The sequence below is a fragment of the Myxine glutinosa genome, chromosome 4 (assembly GCF_964187855.1).
Source record: "Myxine glutinosa chromosome 4, kmMyxGlut1.1, whole genome shotgun sequence".
Classification (NCBI taxonomy): domain Eukaryota; kingdom Metazoa; phylum Chordata; class Myxini; order Myxiniformes; family Myxinidae; genus Myxine; species Myxine glutinosa.
This window is the reverse complement of record NC_136264.1, coordinates 90,267,728-90,292,842: the sequence shown is the minus strand read 5'-3', so window position 1 is coordinate 90,292,842 and position 25,115 is coordinate 90,267,728. Positions and strand designations below refer to the sequence as shown.

General features: G+C 48.0%; 1 protein-coding gene across 1 annotated transcript in view; it reads left to right on the top strand.

Moving 5' to 3' along the window:
• The window catches only part of LOC137425927 (membrane-associated guanylate kinase, WW and PDZ domain-containing protein 1-like), a 229,891-nt gene extending 209,664 nt beyond the window's left edge, over window positions 1–20,227 (top strand). Inside the window, exons 19-21 of the mRNA XM_078776136.1 lie at window positions 17,459–17,547; window positions 19,812–19,892; window positions 20,129–20,227. Coding sequence (XP_078632262.1) covers window positions 17,459–17,547; window positions 19,812–19,865 — 143 coding nt within the window. The 3' untranslated portion in view covers window positions 19,866–19,892; window positions 20,129–20,227. The remainder of the gene's footprint in view (window positions 1–17,458; window positions 17,548–19,811; window positions 19,893–20,128) is intronic.
• Window positions 20,228–25,115: the final 4,888 nt, after the last annotated feature.

The following is a 25,115-nucleotide window of genomic DNA, read 5'->3' as shown; positions in this document are numbered from 1 at the left end:
TCCTGGCTCTGTCACCCCACTCGGTGCCCTCTGGCACTGGGCTACCCGGGTCCGTCCTCCGGATCCTCGGGCCCCATCCACAACAACTACTACCGGCTCCCAGAGCCCACCTGCGGCCTCACCTGGCCGACATCCTCACAGTGGTGGAGTGCCCAAACCAACTACACACACTAACAGGCTACACGCCCAGCCATTTCCACAACACTAATGCACCCATCCAATCACCATTCTTCCACACGCACCACAGATGCCAATATCCAACCACAATTTACCTATACCCTCTACCTAACACTTACACTACCTGCCCCGGGTATTCGTGATGGGGGTCCACTCTTCCCCCATTCACACCTTCGCACCATCCACTCCACTCCATTGTTTCCACCATACTCACTCCACGACCATCCATTCCAATACTCCAGATATTCCACACTACCATATTCCACATAGCCACATACACCTGTTGTTGCACACCTGTGCACTCACACCTGGTGCCACCTGCACCCTCCTCCTCTTCCTGGACCATTTGGTCAGCACAATACACAATCACCTTCACTCACTCATACACTGCTCCACACACCTGTCCAGTTGCACACCTGTGCAATCACACCTGTTCAACCTCACCTGTTCAATCCTCAAACACACGGCATCATCTCATCTAACTACTCCCCTCTGAAACTTGCGCTTCCCAGTCGTCCCTTTAAACTATTGCGCTCCCACGTCATTATCATCCACACTTTATCTACCTGCGTCCCCACTACAGGTATCCTTGTCACTAACTAATCTTAACGTCACCTAATGTCATCTTCGCTAGGTCCCTACACACAATATCCTAACCCACCCGGGCTAGTTTTCACTGCCATAAACCCCATCAACTAGTGCTCCTTTGCCCCCCCGTTTGTGAGGGATGACAGAGTTGCCATCCCACCACATGGGGGACGTTCCACTACCAATTTTGCACATCAAATTTCAACAAATCAAAAATTTGCCAATCATCAAATTTTTCCTTTTTCTAATTTTGGGTCCAAAACACTAACCTCATCACCCGTCTACTTATTAGATCCTCTCGGTGCGCCAATTCACATCTACAGCCCGGCTTCATACAGCCGCGCAATGAATGCGGGTTCTTTGGTACCGGCGGTTGGATGCGTCCGGCACTCGGTGCAGGGACGGGGACTTACCCGTGCCGAGATCCCACGCACCACCTCGGCGCGGAGCCATCCAATTGCCCGATCTCGACCTGCCGGAACGTCTCAATAAAAAGTGGTCGCCATGACGACCCTTCCTATCGGGCTGCCCGCTCCGCCTAGTGGAGCACGGACGCGGCCGTTCCAAGCGAGCCCCAGCGTGGATCGCGTACGGCGGTCCTTTCGAACCCGCCGTGGCTCGGATCCCCGCTGGTTCTCGCGGCACGCGAAGCTGCCCGACGCGCACCGAGGGCCCGATTCGGCTATAAGTCGCTCTAACCGCTAACCCGGTTACCGTCGATGCCTCACCTGCATGCTTACACGCATACGCTACCCCTTCCTTGCTCATACACCCAGCTGTTCCCATGCACCTCGTCATTGCACCTTCTCCAACACACCCAGGTACACTCATTCCGCTCACAGACTTGGTCACACACCTGACCACCGAACACCTTTGCACACACTCGTCGCTCGCACACCTCACCAACACACCTCTTCGCGCCCCCTCCTCGGTCACCTCCTCTGTGACAATCACAGGTGTGCTCTCACTCGCACAACAAACCACGTGCCTCACTACTAATTCCAGCGTGCATTCCCATACACGCTCTACCATTCCAGGTGTGCTTCCTTCCATTCCAGGTGTACATCCTCGCTCACCTGTCACAACCAACTCACGCTCCGTGTCACTCTCACTACTCTCACCTCCACTCTCGGTCGCGCACTCACCCTTACTCTCGACAGCGCACTCTTTCCTCATGCACCCGTCCGTTACACACCTTTCTCGCGCACACTCTTGCGCACACTCTCCCATTACATCCTCTGTAACACTCACCACAGGCGTACACTTTCTCGTTACATCCTCTGTAACACTCACCACAGGCGTACACTTTCTCGTTACATCCTCTGTAACACTCACCACACCGCGCTTCCATGTACCCCCTCGCACACGCGCTTCGACCAACTCACTCTTGACGGCACACTCACTCCTCGGCGCGCACTTTTTCCTCACACACCCCATGGTCGGACATTCTTGCACACCTCGTTTTTCGCACACCAGACCTGTCGCACACTTCACCAACGGCCTCTCACGAACACCCGGGTCCACAACAACCCCCAAGCCGACTGAAGCTCCCCTCACATCATATACATTTTCACGTATATCGCCACTCACCTTGGCACCTCGTCCCCTCACCTCCTTCGCCACCTGCAAACTCTTTATTTGGTTAGTGAGCAGCACATCATGAGTTGAGCACCGACCTTGTACCAATTCCATCACCTCCTCCCGTATTTCTCTCTTAGTTTCTGTCCGTCCCTTCTTAATTTCACTCACCTCTTCTTCCACTTCCTCTAATTTTTGCTTCACCTCTTTTATTTCCCGTTGCGTCTCCTCAAGTTCGTCCTCTAAGGCTACCGTGACCGTCTCTATGTGCATCCTCACCTGCCGGTCCTTTGTCTCCATTTCCTCTGTCACCTCATCCAACCTCATTGTTAGTCCCTCACGTACCATCTGACATTGCCTCTGTGTCGCTATTAAGTCATTTTTAATTTCTTTTTGTGTCGCTTTTAACCCTCCTAGTACCACAGTGTTCTTTTGAACCTGCTCCACTAACTCCGTCTGTCCCTCTGTCAGCTGTTCCACCTCCTCCGTCAGATCTTCTATTCCCCCTTGTAACTTTGCCGTCCCATTTCTCACCTCTTTCTCTATACGCTATTCGCCTCGCTTTACCTCCTCGCGTACCCCCGAGACCTCCTCACTTACACCTCGTCGTATTTCCTCTTTCATCTCCTCCCTCTCTTTTGTGGATGCTACCCTCATCTGTCCCAATTCATCCCTCTGAGCATCCAATTTACTTTCTAACCCGATTTTCACCTCCTCTATCTGGTTCCCCATCTGTTCGATTTCCCGGGCGGATTGCTCCCCTATTTCCCGCAATTTGTCTTCCATCCTATTTTCTAACCCCATTAACCCATTTTTCACCCCCTCTAACTGATTCTCCTGGGCAGCCATTCTATTTTCCACCCCCGTTAACCCATTCTTTACCTCTTTTATCCCGTTGTTTAACCCCTCTAATTTAGCTTCTAGCCGTTCCCCCATTTCTCCCATTTTGCCCCCCATTTCTCCCATTTTGCCCCCCATTTCGCCCCCCATTACCCCCAATTGCTCACTCTGAGCCCTCATTTGCTCACTCTGAGCATCCATCCGGTTCCCCATTTGTCCCATTCGCTCACCCTGAGCATCCATTTTTGCTTCTAGCCCCATATTTGCCATTAGTATGGCTGCATTAATCTGCGCCATGAGGTCCCGCACATCAATTCCCGCTATTTGCGCAGCGGGCGCGGCTACCCCGCGCTCGTGCGAGCTGCCACTTTGTGCGTCTGATACCACGTGCGCGAGAGCGCCATTTTGTGCGTCTGATACTCCCTCAACCGCCTCCTCATTGCTCCCCTCCATTTGATCCTGGGTTACTCCTAACCCCTCCTCTAGCTCACCCACCGGCATCCGATCGCCTTGACCAGCCATGGCGCGATTTCAAAATTCGGGTTTTCCTTTACAACACAAATTTCCAGCACTTTGTAATTTTGAGCGCGTTAAGCGCGCTTCGGGCCTCGTATCCCACTCCTCGACACCAATTGTTGCGGACGCGGTTAAGATGTTATTTTGACCGAGCGGTTGGTATGACCGCGACCGAACAGTTATTCCCCGACTAGAACCCGATTCCACCCAAACTTTGGCCGTATCGCACCGCAGCTGCCCAATCTGGAAAACTCTAAAACGACCGAATGCAAAGAGGAAAAGGAATAAGACGAGAAGACGTACAGAAGAGTAATTGGATTTATTATTGACACATATAAGTAGGAAGCAAGCAGTCACGTTTATTTACAGGGACATGAGACGCAGGTGACACAGTGCAATCTTTAGCTTATACAGACTTATTGTTACTACCCAGGACAGCACGAACAAAACAAACTCACGTACGCAAATGGATGGAAATTGCAGGCAGGAATGACAGGAGGTGGGTGGCTGGAGGAAGGCCCGGAGCTGGCTGGAGTTTGATCCCGCACAGGACGTCGGGCTGGACCTCGACGGCTGCCGATGCCACCGATCCTGTCGTGTGCGCGGGGTAGCGGGTCGGAGCTGCTTGGTGGAGCCAAGCCAACGCTGCTGGTGGGGGGTCTGGCGTGACGGGTTCTCTCGCGTGACGGGTTCTCTCTCTTACTAACTCCAGGACTCTTTCTTGCTTAGTCCAACTCTTCCTCACCACCGACAACTCAACGCAACCCCTCCACTCTACGCAAACACTGACCACCACTGACGACCAACCCAGCTCTGACCAAAAAAACCACACACTCCGCTCTTGTCGTAGCTCATCCCGTCAAAGCTCATCTGCCTTGGACACGCCCTGCCTGCGGGTTATATAGGCCCCGCCCCTCAACCTTCGCGAACCTCCTCGATGTTTCTCTCCACACCCTCTCCAAGTCCAACCCCTTGTTCGTGGTTGGTTGAGTGGGGCTGACTCACTCCTCCCCTCTATGACGAGGTGGGGACCCGCCTTTCTTCCCCAACCCTGCCTCGTGGTCAATGGCGGATGAAGGGAAAACCGCCCAACATGCAGTTGGCAATGCGAATTGCAATTGACGAAAAGGGGGGAATGGAAGTGTTGGGAGTGGGAATGAAGGGAATCTATCTCTTTCACTGGTGCAATGGAGTATTTCAATTAATGGGAGACACAGCCTTACCCTAAAAACACATAATAAGATATAACTATTGAACAGGGGTATTCTATGATTGGCTGTGGTGTGGATGCTTTATGGACTAATTATGGGATGCCCTTTGACCTTTACACAGCTCCGGAGGCAGGAGGCGCAGAATAAACAATAATAATAATTCACACAATCAAAAAAATATACAGTCCTCATATCCGCAACAATATTTATGTTTTATATGGAACACAGGATGTGGTGTCATAAGGAACACAGGAAAAGATTACAGAGGCATTTACATACAGGGGATTTATTTACCCATAATTCCTTGCAAATTAACAAACCCCACCACTCTTATGGGGACGAAGATGCAAGCTCTTCCACGGCATACGGTCCACACAAATTTCCTACTTATTATACATCGAGGTTTCTTCTTCTTCACGACAGCCAGAGCACACTAATCTATACACTCTACCTGGCTCTAAGGTAATGATTGTCTACCCCCTACAAACGTAACAATACATATATATGTATACATAATATATATATATATATATGTGTATATATATATGTGTATATACAGTCACGTGAAAAAGTAAGTACACCCCATGTAAAGTTTTGCCTTTTTCAACATATTTCAACATACAGCTATTTGATCTTCATTTCAACAATATTGATAGATAAAGGTGATATAATATAACAAATATCATGAAACATTTACATTTTGTAGTCCATTGTATCATTTAAATAAACATAAATGCAAATTTCGCATGTGGAAAACGTAAGTACACCCTTGGCTCTAATAGGTGGTATTGCCCCCTTTGGCAGAAACAACCTCAAGTAGGCGTTTCTTATAACTGTCTACCAGTCTCTGACATCGACTGGGAGAAATTTTTGCCCACTCCTCCATGCAGAATTCTTTCAGCTGTGCGATGTTTGAGGGGTTTCTTGCATACACAGCTCGTTTCAAATCCCCCCACAACATCTCGATGGGATTTAGATCCGGGCTTGGACTTGGCCATTCCAGAACCCTCCATTTCTTTCTTTTCAGCCATTCCTTGGTGGATCTACTGGTATGTTTAGGGTCATTGTCATGTTGCAAGGTCCACCTTCAGTTGAGTTTCAACTCTCCGACAGATGGCCTCACATTATCCTCAAGCACCCTCTGGTACAATGAGGAATTCATCGTGGATTCTATGATGGTGAGCTGCCCAGGCCCTGATGCAGCAAAGCTGCCCCAAACCATAATATTTCCACCACCATGCTTTACAGTTGGTATCAGGTTCTTGTGGTCAAATGCTGTCTTTGGTTTTCGCCAAACATGTCTTCTGGTACTGTGGCCAAATAGCTCTGCCTTTGACTCATCTGTCCAGAGCACATTGTTCCAGAAGTGCAGGTCTTTGCCTAGGTGTTCATTGGCAAACTTTAGTCTTGCCCTGATGTTCTTTCTGGACTGCAAGGGTTTCCTCCTGGCACACCTCCCATGTAGATCAAATTTGTGCAGCCTCTTTCTAATGGTAGACATGCACTTTGACATCAACAGTGGCAAGAGCTACCTGCAGGTCCCGTGATGACATTCTGGGGTTCTTAGAGACTTATTTCAGCATCTTGCGGTCTGCTCTCAGGCTGAACTTGCTGGGGCGGCCTGGCCTGAACAAGTTGGCAGTTGTTTGGAATCTTCTCCACTTGTAGATGATCTTCCGGACAGTCGAATGGTTGATTTCAAATTGTTTGGAGATCTTTTTTAATCTCTTCCCAGACTCTGAGGCATCGATAACCTTCTTTCTGAAGGCCTCAGAGAGCTCTTTTGATCTCGGCATGGTGACGCCGCACACTTCAACATCAAAGAGCAAACCAAACTAAATGTCTGAGGTTTAAATAAGACAGGTTCTTCCAAGATCCTCTCTGACGATGTTCTAATCATTTGCACCTGAGCTGGTGCACCTGATTCTAATTTTAGGTATTTGAAGTAGTGATAAATGTAGGGGTGTACTTACTTTTTCTACATGCGAAATTAGCATTGGACACGCCTGTGTAGGGGTGTACTTACTTTTTCTACATGCGAAATTAGCATTGATGTTTATTTAAATTATACAATAATAACCACCTTTAGAGGCCATTTTTCCCCGCAAGCGGGGGTTGGCCTTTTTTCGGGAACCGTGGTTGTTGTTTTTTGGTCCCCTTTTTGAAGCAATGTTTTACGGCCGGATGCCCTTCCTGACGCCAACCCTTTTTGCCGCCTTTAACGACAAACAGGGAATTACCAGTGAACTGGTACTCAATTAGCCGACCTCGGAAGGATGACAGGCTGAGTCAACCCCCCTGGCGTTAATTCAGCGATCGACCGGGATTCGAACCCAGGATCCTAGGATCCTAAGCCGGCACCCTAGCCGCTAGCCCAACACCAGGTTATTTAAATTATACAATGAGCTACAAAATGTAAAAAAAAAAAAAAAAAAAAACCTTTGGAGGCCATTTTTCCCTGCAAAGCGGGGGTTGGCCTTTTTCGGGAACCGTGGTTGTTGTTGTTTTTTGTCCCCTTTTTGAAGCAATGTTTTACGGCCGGATGCCCTTCCTGACGCCAACCCTTTTTGCCGCCTTTAACGACAAACAGGGAATTACCAGTGAACTGGTACTCAATTAGCTGACCTCGGAAGGATGACAGGCTGAGTCAACCCCCCTGGCGTTAATTCAGCGATCGACCGGGATTCGAACCCAGGATCCTAGGATCCTAAAGCCGGCACCCTAGCCGCTAGCCCAACACCAGCAATACAACCAAACTAAATGTCTGAGGTTTAAATAAGACAGGTTCTTCCAAGATCCTCTCTGAGGATCAAAATGTAAATTACAAAATGTAAATGTTTCATGATATTTGTTATATTATATCACATTTATCTATCAATATTGTTGAAATGAAGATCAAATAGCTGTATGTTGAAATATGTTGAAAAAGTCAAAACTTTACATGGGGTGTACTTACTTTTTCACGTGATTGTATAAGCATTCTCTCTGATGCTTCTATAAACGAAAAACATATAGAATATTTGTCCCTATATTACGTCACACAGCAATGTTCCTCTGTCCCAATTTATGCCAGAAGGTATTTCGCTTGCGCAACACGGTTTTGCCGAATGTTCCATTTTCCAGGAACCTCATCCCCGTGTTGGATGAGAGTTTACTGTTCATATATTTACGGCGGTTGTGTTTGGCCAATTGGCCAAGACGCACTGAGCCGGATCGAGGACCAGATCGCTTCTTTTCCGGGCTCAATTTGTTTCGTTCGAGGTCGATGGAGCAACACGCTCGCTTTCTCGTCCTCACCGAATCACTGAAGCTGGCGACTAGAGCGGTTTGTCACACTCGATGAGGAAGAAGTTCAAACTTGGATGCTAAAAGTACAGCCATTTATGACCTTCATCGGACTTATAAGACAAAACGGATTTGTGATTGTGCTGACTCAAACTCAATGGAGACCCAGTTCAGTTCAATATTGAGTGTTTAATAAATAGGAAAAAGAGAACAAGAAACATGTAAACATTTTATGCAGTTTTATTTACAATGGTGAAATACATGCCCCAGATTTCGTATGAGCAGGAGTCCTTTGTCCTCCTTTATTTCCATGTTAATCGCCTCACACATGTGCTATACTCACTTTGCTCACTATACTTTCACCCTCACACTTCGTTGTTGTCGTGCCCTCACCCCGACCCATGCCAGCTCACACAGGCTGTGTGGCTTTGGTCTCCCATGCCATCAGCTCGGCGTGCACTGAAATGCACATTTTGCATACCAGCCGTTCATCCTCAATAACGCAGACCCATGCTGAAGCACTCACTGGGTGAGGGTACGGGGAACTCGCATGCAGATCCCACTTCACCCCACACACCTCCCCAGGGAGAGTCCCCATCCAGCCCTGCACTCCCTGGATCTGCTCCCCATTAACACCATTATTCATTGTGTCCACGTTCTTGCTGGCAGCAATCACCAGCTCCACCCAGCGATTGTGCCTTTCCTCTGGCTCTCCCAGCACGGAGTTCTGCACCTTGAGTCTCGCACACCTCCACACCTATCTGCCCCAACATGTCCTCATACCTCCTCTTCTACATTATGTATTTGTCCCTTTGGCACTAGTCCCAATCTTCTCACTATCTCTTCATTTCTCTGTTCCCTTGTGTTTTCAATTTGCTCTGTGCCCCGTTGCTATTTCTGTCTCTCTGTCCCTGTTTTAATTTATCTGTGTTCCCTTTACCCTAAGTTGTTTCCTATTTTGTGACTCATCTGGAAGCCTTACTGTGGCCCTAATCCACCCTCCTATATCCACCTCCTAATCCACCCTGACCGACAGCCATTTCCTGCTGTGTGTCCATACATCAACCAAACATGCTGCCAAACCATCTGAGCTGACTCCGATGGTTTTTATCTCTGCTGCCAGCTTGCCCTGGTCAGCCTCCATTTTAGCACCCATGTTGTCCAGCTTGTCCTGACCAGCCTCCATATCGGCCCCATTAGCCTTTAGCTCAGCCCCATTTGACATTCAGTTCGGCCCCATTTGCATTCAGCTCGGCCCAATTAGCCTTCAGATCGGTTCAATTAGCCTTGAGTTTGGCTCCCATTTTTTCAAACATGGCCATCATGGTTGTGAATTGTTGGTTAAAGTCTGGCTGTGGTGGCAATGTTGACCTGCTGTCACTTGTGGGGGGTTCTGGGCTACTGGGTAAGGGAGGCAACTCCACCACACTCTCTATTGGACCTTCCACCTCCAATTGTATTGGCGCTACTGTGGTGTTGGTCCAGTGCTCCCCCTCTGGGTTCGAGCCAACACGTTCTTCCATATTTAAAAAACAATTGGTGCTGAACCTCGTACTCAAATTTGATTTTCTTATTTTGAGAAGATGGTTTCCCGCTTCTCATGTCCGAATCCCACTAAACTGAGCCACAGCCGTCGCGTGCTGGTGCTCCACATGCTGGTGCTCTATCAAGTTTGGGCCTGGCCCTCAAATATTTCCTCTGTGCTACTGCACAATCTAATAATTGGATAGTGTGGCTCCAAATGCAGGACTCTGCTCGTTTTCCAATGTGGCACCACCGGGCGGCTGCGTCTACCTTTCGAGCTGCCGCTCCACCATATTCTGGCTGGGCCCTCATTGTCTCCCCCAAGTTCCCTCTCTGGCGCTGCACCTCGGGTCCTCTCCCTGAGTACCTATGCATACACACAAAATGTAGATGCTCCTTTTGGCTCCATGGCTCGGCCAGTGTGCCCGCAGCACCTGAGATGCTCTTCTGCCAATCCTTCACACTGAGCCACACCCCTAACCCATCAATGAATTTTTGCCCCCTTAAAAAAACCTTTGCTTCTCTCAGGATCAGCACCAAAAAGGGATCAAAGTTCCAAAACAGCTAAATCCCATTTATCTTTTGAACTCTAAACGGGAATTGCACTCCACTGGGGTGTGTGCTTCCTCCTCTCCAACAAATCCATACCCTCATGCGCCATTCATTCAATAATGATGCCTAATAAATGTTGGCTCATGCACCTCATCACGGCATCATCCATTTCCTGCTCACTCCCAATCTCATTGGGACAAGAGAAGGAAGAAGGAGAAAGGCATTTATCCTTGAGTCAGTCAATCCTCAAAATTAAAAATTAAAAAAAACCCCCATCAATTTAAAACAAAGCCCATAAACCCCTTTTTTTTTTTTTTTTTCTTTTTTTTTTGTATACAAGATCGAGGCTCGTGAAAGAGCTAACATTAATCACACAAAAAGACAAACCGACACACAAAACACAAAAAACAAGGGGAGTGGCAGACAAGATGGGGAGAGAGGGGGAAGGACGCAAAAGAGAGGGGGAAGAGGGGGAAGGACACAAACACAACATTTGAGAGCAGGGACATCGGGAGGACTTGGGGGGAGGTGGGAGAGGAATAAAACATATGAACACTGCAAGGACTCTGGGGTGAATTACCGGGGGTAGAAAAGATCAAGGTTTTCGATGGGGGAAGATAAGAGATGGTGGTGAACAGCTGTTTTAAAGACCTGGAGGGAGGAGTGGGATTGAAGGGAGTGGGGGAGTTTGTTCCAGAGGCGGGAGAAAAGGGGAATGAAAGAGTGAAGGTGAGCAGAGAGCCTAGACTAGACTTTATCTATTAATCATCCCCATTAGCATGCCTATTGTTGTCTCTGCCTATTCCTTAACCACTAGACAACTGTGGGATCCCCATGGAGACATTCCAGCCTTGGCCCACACACCAAGCACTCGCGTGGACCACCACAGGGTCCACATGAGATCCTTCAGAAACCTCACAGCCTCGGCCACCATGCGCACTCCTGCTGTGCGTTCTGCACTGCCTGCTGTGCACTCTCGCTGGGGCTACCACGGAACCCCTCTAAAAAGTCTCAGTGCCCCCACCCTTCCACCAATACTCGTGGGCGACACAGCAAAAGTTATCCTCATGCATTCACCCTCCCTTACTATAGGTTCCATGGTGGATCAGTCTCATCCATTTTATCTAGCGGCCCCATTCTTTTCTCCAAGGCTTACTTGGGCCATTTGCGCCCACACCCGGTGCCGTTTACTTTTAACACAGCGGGTTATCCACAAAATACAGAGGAAACGCGTCAATCCATGCCTATGTATTCCCTGCTGGCCAATGCGCATGCGTGCTTCACAATGTGGCTCTGCCAGCTTGCCCCACAGCTCAACCTGAGCCGAAGCCATGCTCACTAACACACGGGAAGCTGCCATGGTTCTAAGAGGGTTCCCTGGTTCTAATCCTAATGACCAATCCGTCCCTAATGGGGACTTCCCCGATATCATTCCTTTTCCTTCCTTCATTATCTCCACAGCAGGAAACCATGCCACAGCACGAGTTGTGGTTTTGGGCGGCTCATGTGCAGGCTCCTTCGCACACTGCACACATGCAGGCTCGCAGACAGGCTTTTCGGTAGTGTCCCGTCCAGGCCTCTTAACTGGACTCTCTCCATTCAAATCATTGCCTGTGCGTCTAAGTACCTGATCATAGCAACTGAAGGCTCCTCCCCCATGGTTGTGCATCACCGCCGGCTCTTCTTGCACAGATTTCTGTGCCTGCGAAGCCGCGCGTGCCTCACACCTCTCTACCTCATGACATTTTTAACCTCCTCTTTTACTAACTCTAATCTCCATGCTATCTCTTCCCTTCATTTTAGTTCAATTTTATCTTCACTTTGCTCTGGTTTGACTTCCTCTGTGTCTGTTCCTCTTTTGGTTCTAACCTACTGGTGCCTTCACATTTAGGACAGATTACAAAGGTAACAACATTTAAAAAAAAGAGTATGAAGGGAAAGTTGCAAGCATATATGCGTGCAGCTTAACATCCAAAAGGGACGGCACACTCATTGATGCTCACTCAATGACACCGTGCCTGCAAAGAATGATGGGATTTTAAGGGCCCACCACCAGAGAGGGGTTTTTTTTTTTTTTTTTTTTTTTTTTTTTTTTTTTGTATACAATATCGAGGCTCGTGAAAGAGCGAACATTAATCACACAGAAAGACAAACCGACACATAAAACATATAACATAGGGAGCGGTAGACAAGATGGGGAGAGAGGGGGAAGGACACAAACACAACATTTGAGAGCAGGGACCGAGAGACATGGAGACATCGAGAGATCTGAGAGAGGGCGAGGGCTTTGGGGGGGGGGGGGCGTGGGAAGGGGGCAGTGGGAGAGGTATAAAACATATGGACACTGCCAGGACTTCCAGGAAAGAAGTTGGAATTTCAAACAAGGTGGATCTGGGGTGAATTAGCGGGGGTAGAAAAGATCAAGGTTTTGGATGGGGGAAGATAAGAGATGGTGGTGAACAGCTGTTTTAAAGACCTGGAGGGAGGAGTGGGATTGAAGGGAGTGAGGGAGTTTGTTCCAGAGGCGGGAGAAAAGAGGAATGAAAGAGTGAAGGTGAGCGGAGAGCCGAGATTTCGGCAGTTTAACCATCAGAGGGTTGCTGGCAGATCTTGTGCGACCTGTAGGAATATTTGGGGGACAGAGCACAGAGAGAGCTGGGGGTGCAAGGCCGGAGAGGAGTCGGTAGAAGACAGAAAGACCACCTACCTGCCTGCGGTGAGTGAGTGAAAGGCCCTCAGAGATAGCTTCATCGCGGGAGATTCCAATAATTCTGAAAGCTTTGGTTTCAACAGCGTGAAGCCGAGCTAGGTGTGAGGCAGGAGCACCGGCCCATAGGGGAGAACAGTATTCCATTGAGCTGCGGATGAAAGCCTTGTATGTGGTGAGGAGCTCAGGTGTGCCGAGGAAGGACTTCGCACGACGGAGGATGCCCAGTCGGCGACTGGCTTTGGAGGCCAGCTTGGAAATGTGGTTTTCCCAAGAAAGATCATGGCAGATAGTGAGACCCAAAATCTTGAGCGACAGAACTTCTTGGAGAGGATTGTTGAGAAAGTAGATGGGAGGGTTGTCCAGTCGATCTTTTCGGAGAGACATAGTAAGAGTGTGAGATTTGTCAGGATTGAAAGACATGTTCCACTTGTTTGACCAGTCTGTGATTTTGTCGAGGTCTTCAGAGAGTGAGGAGGCAGCAGACTGCCGATCTGAGGGAAGAGGAATGGAGCGGCAGAGAGTGGAGTCATCAGCAAAGAGATAGAGAGGATTTTCGAGAGAGTCAGAGAGATCATTGATGAAGACCAGAAAAAGCACGGGGCCCAGAACACTGCCTTGGGGAACTCCAGCCTGAACAGGAAGAGGAGATGAGAGAAACCCATTCAGGGCCACACGTTGACGACGACTAGAGAGGAAGTCCGCCAGCCATGCGTGGAGATTTCCATGGATACCAAAGGAGGAGAGTTTGGTGAGCAGAGCGGGGTGCCAGACCGTGTCGAAGGCACGTGATATGTCGAGGGAGACAGCTCTAATTTCCTGTTTGGCATTGAGGACCTCCATCCATTGTTGAGACAGCAGAAGCAGCATGTCCAGAGTAGAGTGACCTGGTCTGAAACCAAATTGATGATCAGAGATCAAGCCATTGGAGAAGAGGAAAGATTTCATATCAGAAGCAATGATGGATTCCATGACTTTGCTGATAATTGGGAGAAGGCTGATTGGTCTGTAGTTGCTAGGATCTGTTTTTGCACCTTTTTTGTGCAAAGCGGTGATGTTGGCTGATTTCCAAGCAGATGGCAGTTGACCTTGAGCAAAAGAGAGGGTGAAGAGAACAGAGAGAGGGTGAGATAGAGCAGCAGAGCAGGATTTTAGGACCCGTGGGCTGATGCCGTCGGGTCCAGTTGCAGAATCAGAGTCGAGGGTTGACAGAAACTTTTCCACCTTGTCAGGAGGAAAGGACACGGAGTCCAGGAGCAGCAGGGTACGACTGGGTATGGTGGGTACAGAGAGGGATGGGTTTGGGACACAAGATTTAGAGGCAAACACAGAGTTGAGGCATTCAGCTTTTTCACGTGCGGAGTCAGCTGTGTAGCCGTTTGAGGTAAGGGAGGGGATGGAGGGGGAACAAACACCAGAAACGGATTTGACCAGACGCCACCAGGATTTGGAAGAGGGAGACAGATAAGAGAGTTCGGTCTTGAGAACGGAGAGATATTGTTTCCTGGCTCTCCTGAGGGTGGACACACACTTGTTTCGGGCTTTGTGAAAGGAAATGAGATTTCCTTCCGTTGGATTTGCTTTCCAGGAGACGAAGGCAAGTTGTTTCTGGGCAACAGCCTCACCACAAGATTCCGTGTACCATGGACGGGAGGAAGGGTATGACAACTGAAGACGAGATGGGATAAATCTGTGCATGAGAGAGAGCAATTTACTTTGGAAGAATTCCCAGGATGAGTTGATGTCAGAGGTGGTAGAGATGGGAGACCAGTCCAGATGATTGATGGCTGCTTGAAGACCGTGCCAGTTGGCCTGAGTGAAATGCCAGACTCGTCGACGCTGAGCAGGCTCCCTGAGGATGGTCAGAGAGATGTCCACTTTAACAAGGACATGATCAGATGATCCGATCGGAGCAGAAGAAGAGCAGCAGACATTTTCAGGGAAGTTAGTCATAACCAAGTCCAGAAGAGAAGATGTTCCGTTGACTGAGATCCGGGTCGGGAAATTGACAGATTGTGTCAGTCCCAGTGAGTCGCAGAAGTCCTTTGCTGAGGAGCCATGGCTGGTGAGAGAGGTACCCACACCCAGCCAACTGGCATGATGACAGTTGAAATCACCACATATGAGGAAGAGAGAGTTGGGATGAGTAGATAGAAGTTGGTCCATATCATCAGACAGCGAGATGTAGATGGAGTCATCACTGTTTGGTGGACGGTACAACACACATATGAACAAGAGGTGGGAGCGAATGGGAAGCCGTAGCCAGAGGTATTCCTGGGGGTGAGGTGGAGAGAGTGCAGTGCAGGGCGAGTGAGGAAGAGAGTTTTTGATAAAGATAGCAACCCCGCCTCCAGGACGAGGCTCAGGTCTATCATACCGGAGGAGGGAGTAGCCCGGGAGAGATACTATGGAATCAGAGACATCATAAAGGAGGAAAGTTTCTGTTAAGCAGATCACGTCTGGTTTGACAGAAGCAACCTGTATGGAGAGATCAGTTAAGTTTGAACGAAGGCCCCGGATGTTTGAGGTCCATACTGTTAATGAAGAGGAAGGGGGAGCATCAGATACAGAACAGGGGGGAGGAGGGGTAGGGTAAGATGTGGAAGAGGTGGAAGAGGTAGGGAGAGCTGTTGAAGGTGTGTCAGAGATTTCAGAATAGCTCGGAGAAAGGGAAGGATGGGGCGGACAAAAGGTTTGATGGTGATTGGGTGAGCCACAATGAGGTGTTATTTGAGGAGGGGGAAGAGCGAGGCAGAAGGTTGGGGGAGATGGAGGTGAGAGTTTGAAGGGGGAAGAAGCGGGGAGGACGCTTTGAGGAGGGGGAGTGAGCGGGGGGAAATTGAGAAGCAATGAGGGTGGGGAGATTTGAAGGGGAGGGGTGAGGGGGGAGTTTGGGAGGGAAGGGACAAGGGGAGGGATTTGAAAGGGATGGGATATGGGGGAGATTTGGAGGGGAGGGGTGAGGCAGGAGTCTAGGAGGGGAGGGGCGAGGGGGCGTCTTGGCGGGGAGGGGTGAGGGAGTAGTTTAGGAGGGAGGGGGCAAGGGGGGAGATTTGAAAGGGATGGGTGATGGGGAAGATTTGGAGGGGAGGGGTGATGGGGAAGATTTGGAGGGGAGGGGTTATGGGGAAGATTTGGAGGGGAGGGGTGAGATTGGATTTTTGAAAGTATACGATTTATGGGAAACGAACATTTATTGCAAAATGAGTTTCTTGTGACCTTCGAGTTAAAAATACGTTTAAGGACGCTGGATGGAGGATGGAGTGCAGGAGAGTTTAGGGAATGTAGAACAAAGGCACTATAGGAGATGGATATTTTTTTTGGGATGAATTGATTTGGTGAGCAAGTCGAAAGCAGCCTTTTAAAGAAGAAGAAGAAAAAGGTGTTATAAAATATGACGGAATACATAACTTGAGGGGAAAGTGTAAACATTGAAGGTTAATGAGTGAAAACTATCTGGGGAAATGGGGGAGAAACACGTGGTCGAAGAACGAACGAACGAATAAGAATGAATAAACGAATGAGAACAGAGAAGGAAATGTTTTTTTTTTTTTTTTTTGAGTTGAGATTTACACAAGGAAGTAGGCTATGGGTGAAAAGACTGGGAATACAGAGAACGAAAGTTATTGGATCACAAACGACGGACCACTGAGAGAAAAACAAAGCCTCAAGGTTGTACAGTGCACACTGTACAAGGCCTTGCTCGCGACACGGCAAACAGACGATCAATTTATGAAAGATAAACACCGAGAAACAACCAAAGTTGCACACAATAACTTCACACACCGAAATATAAATACAGTTTCGACAAAATACAATTGTGAACAGACTTAACTTCGAAAAACGTGGAGACCGTGTGGAGCTTCGAAAATCCCTGCCGCCGTCTCCAAGATCTCGCGAGATCTCCTATAAATTTCGTATAAATTGACAATTATTTTATGAAAGCTTAGTTTCCTTTGTTTTGTTTTCAATTACTGCATTCCCACTTTTTCTTCACTTGTTTGAATCATTCTTCTCATTGCTGAGTCATTGTGACCTCCATTATGAACCGATGCTATTTACAATGGCCCTGGGTCATTGTGCAGCTTTCATCCAATGGCATATTGATTTGATGTTCGGCGGGCTCTTGATGCCATTTATCCACCTTGGGTTCTACCTGCCTCTGCTTCTTTCTACACCAGTAGCAGTTTGTACAGATATTATCTGACAATGTATCCAAATTGTTTCAATTTCTGTTTCTACAATGACCTATAGTCTACCTGGTTCACCTATTTCCTGTAATACACTCCCATTGGTTCTGCCCACTGTCAATAAGATAAGGAGTAAACATCTCGATCACCATCATTAGCATGTTTGGCATGTAAATACATGTTGAGCAATTATTTTATATAAACAAAGCTGACTTTTGTAAACCTGTGTTCAGGATGTCCACTCCTGCCTGTAGTGACACCTTGTACCAAATGGCTTTGTCCCTGCACAGGTGTGCTTCCCTTCACTCCGACTTTGTGTGCAAACAATAACAAGCTCAACCCAGCCTACTTCTACATGATGGGAAGAGGCAAGGAACAGGTTTGTATGCAAAATGGTGGACACTCCGTTGATTGTCTGCAAAATTTAATCTCCCCGGTTGTGCTTCATTAAATACAATCCTGTAGAGCTATGTGGAATTTTGGACATAGTGCCTTCAGAAAGTATTCACACCCATGACCTTTTGACTTGATGACTTTTTTTTTTTCGAATATTTTTTACAAATTAATTAAAAATGAAAAGCTGAAATGTCTCCAGTCAATAAGTATTCAACCCCTTTGCTATGACACTCAAAATTGAGCTCAGGTCCATCCAATTTCATTTGATCATCCTTGAGATGTCTCTACAACTTCATTGGAGTCCACCAATTTGTGTTTGTGTCCTTCCCCCTCTTTTTTGTGTCCTTCCCCCTCTCTCCCCATCTTGTCTGCCGCTCCCCTTGTTTTTTGTGTTTTGTGTGTCGGTTTGTCTTTTTGTGTGATTAATGTTAGCTCTTTCACGAGCCTCGATCTTGTATCCAAAAAAAAAAAAAAAAAAAACTGTGGCCAATTCAATTGATTGCACATGATTTACATAGAAGCACACGTTTCTATCTGAGGTCCCACAGTTGACAGTACATGTCAGAGCAGAAACTCCACCTTGAAGTCCAAGGAACTGTCCGTATAACTCAGAGATATAATTGTGAGGTGGCGTAGATCTGGGGAAGGATATAAAACAATTTCTAGTGTTATTTTGGTTCGGGTTAGGGTTAGAAGGAGCACTTGAACAATCCCAATAAATGGAAAGAATATGGAACTAAGCAGACTCTTACTAAAGCTGGCCATCCGACCAAACTGAGCAACTAGGCAAGGTCCTTGGTCAGAGAGTTGACCAATAACCCAATGACCACTCTGACAGAACTACAGAGTTCCTTGGCTGAGATGGGAGAACTTTCCCGATGGACAACAGTCTCTGCAGCACTTCACAAATCAAGGCTTTATGCCAGACGGAAGCCTTTCCTGAGAAAAGGCAAATGACAGCACGCCGGTAATTTGCAAAAAGGCCCGCCAAATACTCAGAGCATGAAGCAAAGGATTCGAAAGTCTGATGAGAAGAAAATTGAACTCTGGCCTGAATGTAAAACGCTATGTCTGGTGGAAACCGAGCAGAGCTCATCGCCCATCTAACACCATCCGCATGGTGGTGGCAGCATCATGCTATGGGGATGCTTTTTAGTGGCAGGGACTGGGAGACTTGTAAAGAAAGAGGGAACAATGAATGGAGCCAAATCCATGAGGAGAACCTGCTTCAGAGTGCAAAAGACCTGAGACTGCGGTGAAGATTTACTTTCCAACAGGACAATGACCACAAGCAAATGGCCAAAGCAAGACTGGAACAGCTTCAGAACAAGAATGTGAAAGTCCTTGAATGGCCCAGCCAAAGCCCAGGCTCGAATCCCATTGAGAATTTGTGGAAAGACTTGAAGATTGCTGTTCACGGACACTCCCCATCCAACTTGACAGAGCTTGAGAAAATCTGCAAAGAGTGGGAGAAACTACCCAAATCCAGATGTGCAAAGCTGATACAGACATACACCAGAAGACTCGAAGCTGTAATCGCTGCCAAAGGTGCTTCTACGATGTATTGAATCATGGGGTTGAATACTTGTGTAAATTAGATATTTCTGCATTTCATTTTAAATTATTTTGTAAAAATTTCTAAAAAAAAAAAAAATCCACGTTGACATTATGGGGTATTATGTGTAGATCGGTGACAGAAAATTTGGATCAAATCCATTTTAAATTCAGGCTGTAACAACAAAATGTGAATAAAGTCAAAGGGTGTGAATACACCATCACACCATCACACCATACACCATCAGAGACTCCTCCTCACTCACCACATTCAAAACATCACTCAAGACCCACCTGTTCAACACTGCATTCAACATTTAACCCACAGCATCTAACCCCTGACTATCTCCTCTCCTTCTCCCTCCTTTGTGCTTCGAATATTTCCCTATTGATTCTTCTTTTTTGCAATTGTTTTTATGTTTTGCTATGCATTATGTTTTGCACTCTGTCAAAGCGTCTTTGGGCTTCCTGAAAAGCGCTATATAAAATAAATGCATTATTATTATTATTATTATTATTAATACTTTATGAACGCACTGCACTGTCAAGCCCCATTTTTATTGTAAGTTGCATCAAACAATCAAAGCAAAGATACAAGAAGTGCCAGATTTGAAGCTTGTGAACCCAGAAGAACCTTTTAATGATATTCCAACTGTGATGAGTGTTTAAGCTGTGGCCATCCCATTTGTGCAGGTTATGGCAGCTGTGGTTCCTCCAACACAACCCGTTCATTCATTCCCCAAATGATCTCGAAGGAAATGATGCAACAGGACAGTGAGTCTTCTTTCACAATTTGTGTGCCAAACTGTAGTGAAGCAATCGCTCGCTGCTCGGTCTCATTCCATCCCAAATCTCGACTCATAACCCCCAGAGTCCCACCCTGAAGGGATGCAAGATTCCAGCACCTTCTTTGTGGTGTTGGGTTTGAAGGCATAATGGGGTCATGCTTGCACACATTCGCTCTTTCGTGCCAAATTTTCTTCTCATGTGGTAAATTTTTCAACTCGTAGACCAGGACTGGTGGTGTCACGCTGGGAACGTCTCACCCAGGTCTTCATGACGTATGGTCCTGCGTACCGTGAAAGCCACACCGTGTACCTCAAACCATGACATGTGCAACCCTTGGAGCCACGCCTTGGCCAACAATTCAACTCGAGCGCCCATCGGGCCCGACGGACATTTATTCTCGCTATCTCGCCTGACACTTGTACTATTGACATCTGTTTGTGCATCGGAAGTAGCTTGATGTCGTGCGGCTTCACGCCCTGTACATATCTGCTCCGGGTGATGTATTTTTTTCTTCTTTTTCCAAACCACATTTTAAATGGAGTATTTTCAAAAACGAGCAGCTCAGCACCGAGCCATCAGCTTTGGTTCGAGGATTTGCTCACAGAAAGTCAGAACCAGCAGCTGAAACCACCCAGAAACCACAGTGTGTGCGTTGTACACCCCAACACAAACCACCATAATAATAATGATTCCTTTCACGCCGTAAGGGGCATTGGGCTGCCGAGGCAGTTTCATTGGCCAAGGAATACAATCCTGGATGGGTCGCCACTCCAACACAGGACACTCCAATGGTTTATTATGACCCGCAGTAAGCTGGTACTCATTTTGCCAACCTCAGAAGGATGACAGGCTGAGTCAACGCTCCTAGTGTTAATTCGGCGGCATGGCAGGGGCTCAAACTTAAGACCCTAAGATCGCAAGCCAGCCACCTTAACCACAAAGCCAACACCAAGCATAGGATCACCAGTGGTGGGGCATAACGCACAACATATGCTGACGTCAACTGTAACGGAGAACTATGGTAAATTACCCCCCCATCTTGGTGTGTGACTGGGATTGAACGTGTCAGAGCCCTCAGAGGGCAGACATTGTACTACCTCCTGGTCCTCTGGAGTTTTGAAACAAGTGAAATGTACAATATCTTCAAGTACACTGTTATTACAAGTCACCCCACATTGTCAGATGGTAAACCGCCTCTCTGGGTTCTCATCGGTTTCATACCAGCATAGCGACATTTCAGGTACAACTGCATGTACATAGTACTTAGACAAAAATCAGAACTTCCACTCTCACACTTTCCTTTTTAATATCTGTAGCTCACATTCATACTCGCTGTGGAAGCTTGTGCTGCTAAAGGAACGCAGGGTGCTGTCAGATATAACCCGTGTGAGCATCTGAACTAATACTGTGCAGTGCACACCAAGGAAAGGGTGCAAACGGTCCTTTTAGGTGCGATAGGCAAAAGACTCCATCGATCATCGTCTCCTTAATAAAACATCACATTCGAGGTATGGACTTGCAGCTGGAGAACGTTCCTGGAAGAATTAAGGAACACTATTCCCCAAAAACCCTAATCATTTATGACGCAACATCTACATCCGATCCGATTTCATACCATACTCTGCGTTACAGAGCATTAGTTGACCACCGAGGCAGTTTCTAGGCAAAGGGTCATGCTGGGTGGTTTGCCATCCTCTCCCAGAAGGCAGGAATCCCCTGGCAGGAATTTGGAATTTGTTCAGGGTGGACACACAGGCTCGCCTACTCTTCGAGGACACCATGGGGTCTTTAACGTCCAACAACCGATGCCGGGAGACGAGACGCCATTTTAACGTCCATCCAAGGGAAGGCACACACATTGATGAATCACTCTGCCGGTGCCGGTGAAACACCAAGATGAAAGTTTATAGCTGGGCTGAGATTCAAACCCAGGCTAGACAGCTTAGAGGCGAGTGTGCGTACCTCTCGGCCATCCTGCCAGCCCCAACCACAAAATATACAGGGTACATATATGCCTATCACATCTACACCATTATGGGATGAAACCAGTGCTTATTTTGGAAGGTTTCTTTTTCTTTAAATAAGATGTAGATTTTTTGGGGGGGTTTCATACACCCCTCCTGCCATATGGCCAACTAATATTAATTTATAGTTGTTAATGGCTCATAGTGTAATTGGCATCATAGTGTTGCCCATTTAAAATGGAGCCCCTGTAATGGCTCTGCACGCATCCCTGGAGCATGCTGTCTCAAAGCAAGATTGATACCTTTACGAGAGGCCACCAAGCCCATTCAAGGGTCTCTTGGCTTACTGACCTTAAGACGAGAGGGGAAGTAAACACAACCTCACCACAATCACTGCCACAACCTTTAAAAAAAATTATTGGCATACATGACCTGGCTCGAGTTAACCAAAATGAATAGCCTACATGACTGGAAAGTAGAACACCTGTATTATTACCACTATCGTACCCATTTGTATATTTGGCTCCTAAATGATCGTATGTTAAGGCCCCAAGGCAGACAGGTAGGCATTGCTGTCACCTGAGCACTGGGGCCATCCTCGGGAGCCCAGTGCTCGTTTGCGGAGGTGCTGGGTGATCATTGTTTATTATACAGTATTTGTTGGGCTTGCTGTAATTGCGCATGTCGACATGCTCTTTTGAACAGGTTTGCTCGAATTTCGAGCAAGGCTGCACACCCACCCGTCCCACCCCCTCCCCGCGGCCCCTAATCCAATGAAACACACACCTTCACCATCCAATCCAGTTCCCCTACCCCTTCTTCCCTCTCCAAACCCTAACTCCAGTGTGGCATGGACTTGCTGTGACAATGACTGGTGGTCAAAACATGCCCCCACTCCCCTCCACCCGTGTCTCTGCGGTAATGTCACATGCTATTTTTGAATGTTAGGATGAAATAAACTGCCTTACTGAACTTCTGTCTCATTCACGCAATAATCCTGTTACAAATTTGTACTTAATGTTAAAATACCTTCAATATGATAACGAGGTTGGCCTTTTGCTCACCTCAGCAACCTTGTTTAGCACCAAGTCCAAGAACTTAACTTCCACACTCTAACCAAGACCTTGAACAAGCTTTCTGACCAAGACCCTGAACAAGCCTCCACACCCTGAGCAAGAGCCAAAGCAAGCAAACTCCTGACCAAGCTTCCACACCCTGACCAAGCTTCCCCACCTTAACCAAGACCCTGACCAAGCTTCCCCACCTTAACCAAGACCCTGACCATGGTTCCGCACCCTGGCCAAGATCCTGACCAAGGTTCCGCACCTTAACCAAGACCCTGACCCTGACCAAGCTTCTGCACCCTGACCAAGGTTCCGCACCTTAACCAAGACCCCGACCAAGCTTCTGCACCCTGACCAAGGTTCCGCACCTTAACCAAGACCCCGACCAAGCTTCTGCACCCTGGCCAAGACCCCGACCAAGCTTCTTCACCCTGGCCAAGATCCTGAACAAGCTTCCACACCCTGGCCAAGATCCTGACCAAGCTTCCACACCCTGACCAAGATCCTGACCAAGCTTCTGCACCCTGACCAAGGTTCCGCACCTTAACCAAGACCCCGACCAAGCTTCTGCACCCTGACCAAGGTTCCGCACCTTAACCAAGACCCCGACCAAGCTTCTGCACCCTGGCCAAGATCCTGACCAAGCCTCCACATCCTGGCCAAGATCCTGACCAAGCTTCTGAACCCTGGCCAAGATCCTGACCAAGGTTCTGCACCCTGGCCAAGATCCTGAACAAGCTTCCACACCCTGGCCAGATCCTGACCAAGCTTCTGAACCATGGCCAGGATCCTGACCAAGCTTCTGAACCCTGGCCAAGATCCTGAACAAGCTTCCACACCCTGACCAAGATCCTGACCAAGCTTCTGAACCCTGGCCAAGATCCTGACCAAGCTTCTGAACCCTGGCCAAGATCCTGATCAAGGTTCTGTACCCTGGCCAAGATCCTGACCAAGCTTCCACACCCTGACCAAGATCCTGACCAAGCTTCCACACCCTGACCACGATCCTGACCAAGCTTCCACACCTTGACCAAGATCCTGACAAGCTTCTGTACCCTGACCAAGGTTCCGCACCTTAACCAAGACCCCGACCAAGCTTCTGCACCCTGGCCAAGATCCTGACCAAGCTTCCACACCCTGACCAAGATCCTGCCCAAGCTTCTGTACCCTGACCAAGGTTCTGCACCTTAACCAAGACCCCGACCAGGCTTCTGCACCCTGGCCAAGATGCTGACCAAGCCAAGATGGCCAAGATGCCTCCACACCCTGGCCAGGATCCTGACCAAGCTTCTGAACCCTGGCCAAGATCCTGACCAAGGTTCTGCACCCTGGCCAAGATCCTGAACAAGCTTCCACACCCTGGCCAAGATCCTGACCAAGCTTTTGAACCCTGGCCAAGGTCCTGAACAAGCTTCCACACCCTGACCAAGCTTCCACACCCTGACCAAGATCCTGACCAAGCTTCTGTACCCTGACCAAGGTTCCACACCTTAACCAAGACCCCAACCAAGCTTCCACACCCTGGCCAAGATCCTGACCAAGGTTCCGCACCTTAACCAAGGTTCTGACCAAGGTTCCTACACCCTGACGAAGCGTCCGCACCCTGACCAAGCTTCCACACCCTATAGCGTGTTGTTAATTGAAATGGATCAAGTATGTAAAGGGGGATTTCGAATGCAAACCCCATGCATCAGGATAAATCATTCTTATTCTTCTTTATTACGTTATTGTGGGGTGGGGGTATTACGTGGAGTATTACATTCTTGTACAATATTAGTCCCCGGTTTTTGCAGGGTTGGCCAGAGGGTTTTGGCACGTTTTTCATGAACCTGGAGGTGAGACCTCACGTTTGACTAAGCATTTAGAACAGGAATTTGTAATTTGTTCATGGCGCCGGCGATAGCTCGCTGACTCTTCGTGAAGGACACCGTGGAACACTAATGCCGGACGTCCACTTCAACGTCCATCCGATGGACGGCACACAGATTAATGAATCGTCATGCATGTCAAACACCAGGATGACAGTTTTATAACCGGGTCGGGATTCAAACCCAGGCTCGATAGCTAAGAAGCGACTGTGCATACCTCTCGGCCATCCTACCAGCCCGATAACGGTAAATCCTTTTCATGATAAAACGCTCGATTCCCTCCATTATAATACACTAGGGCATTGCCCGTAC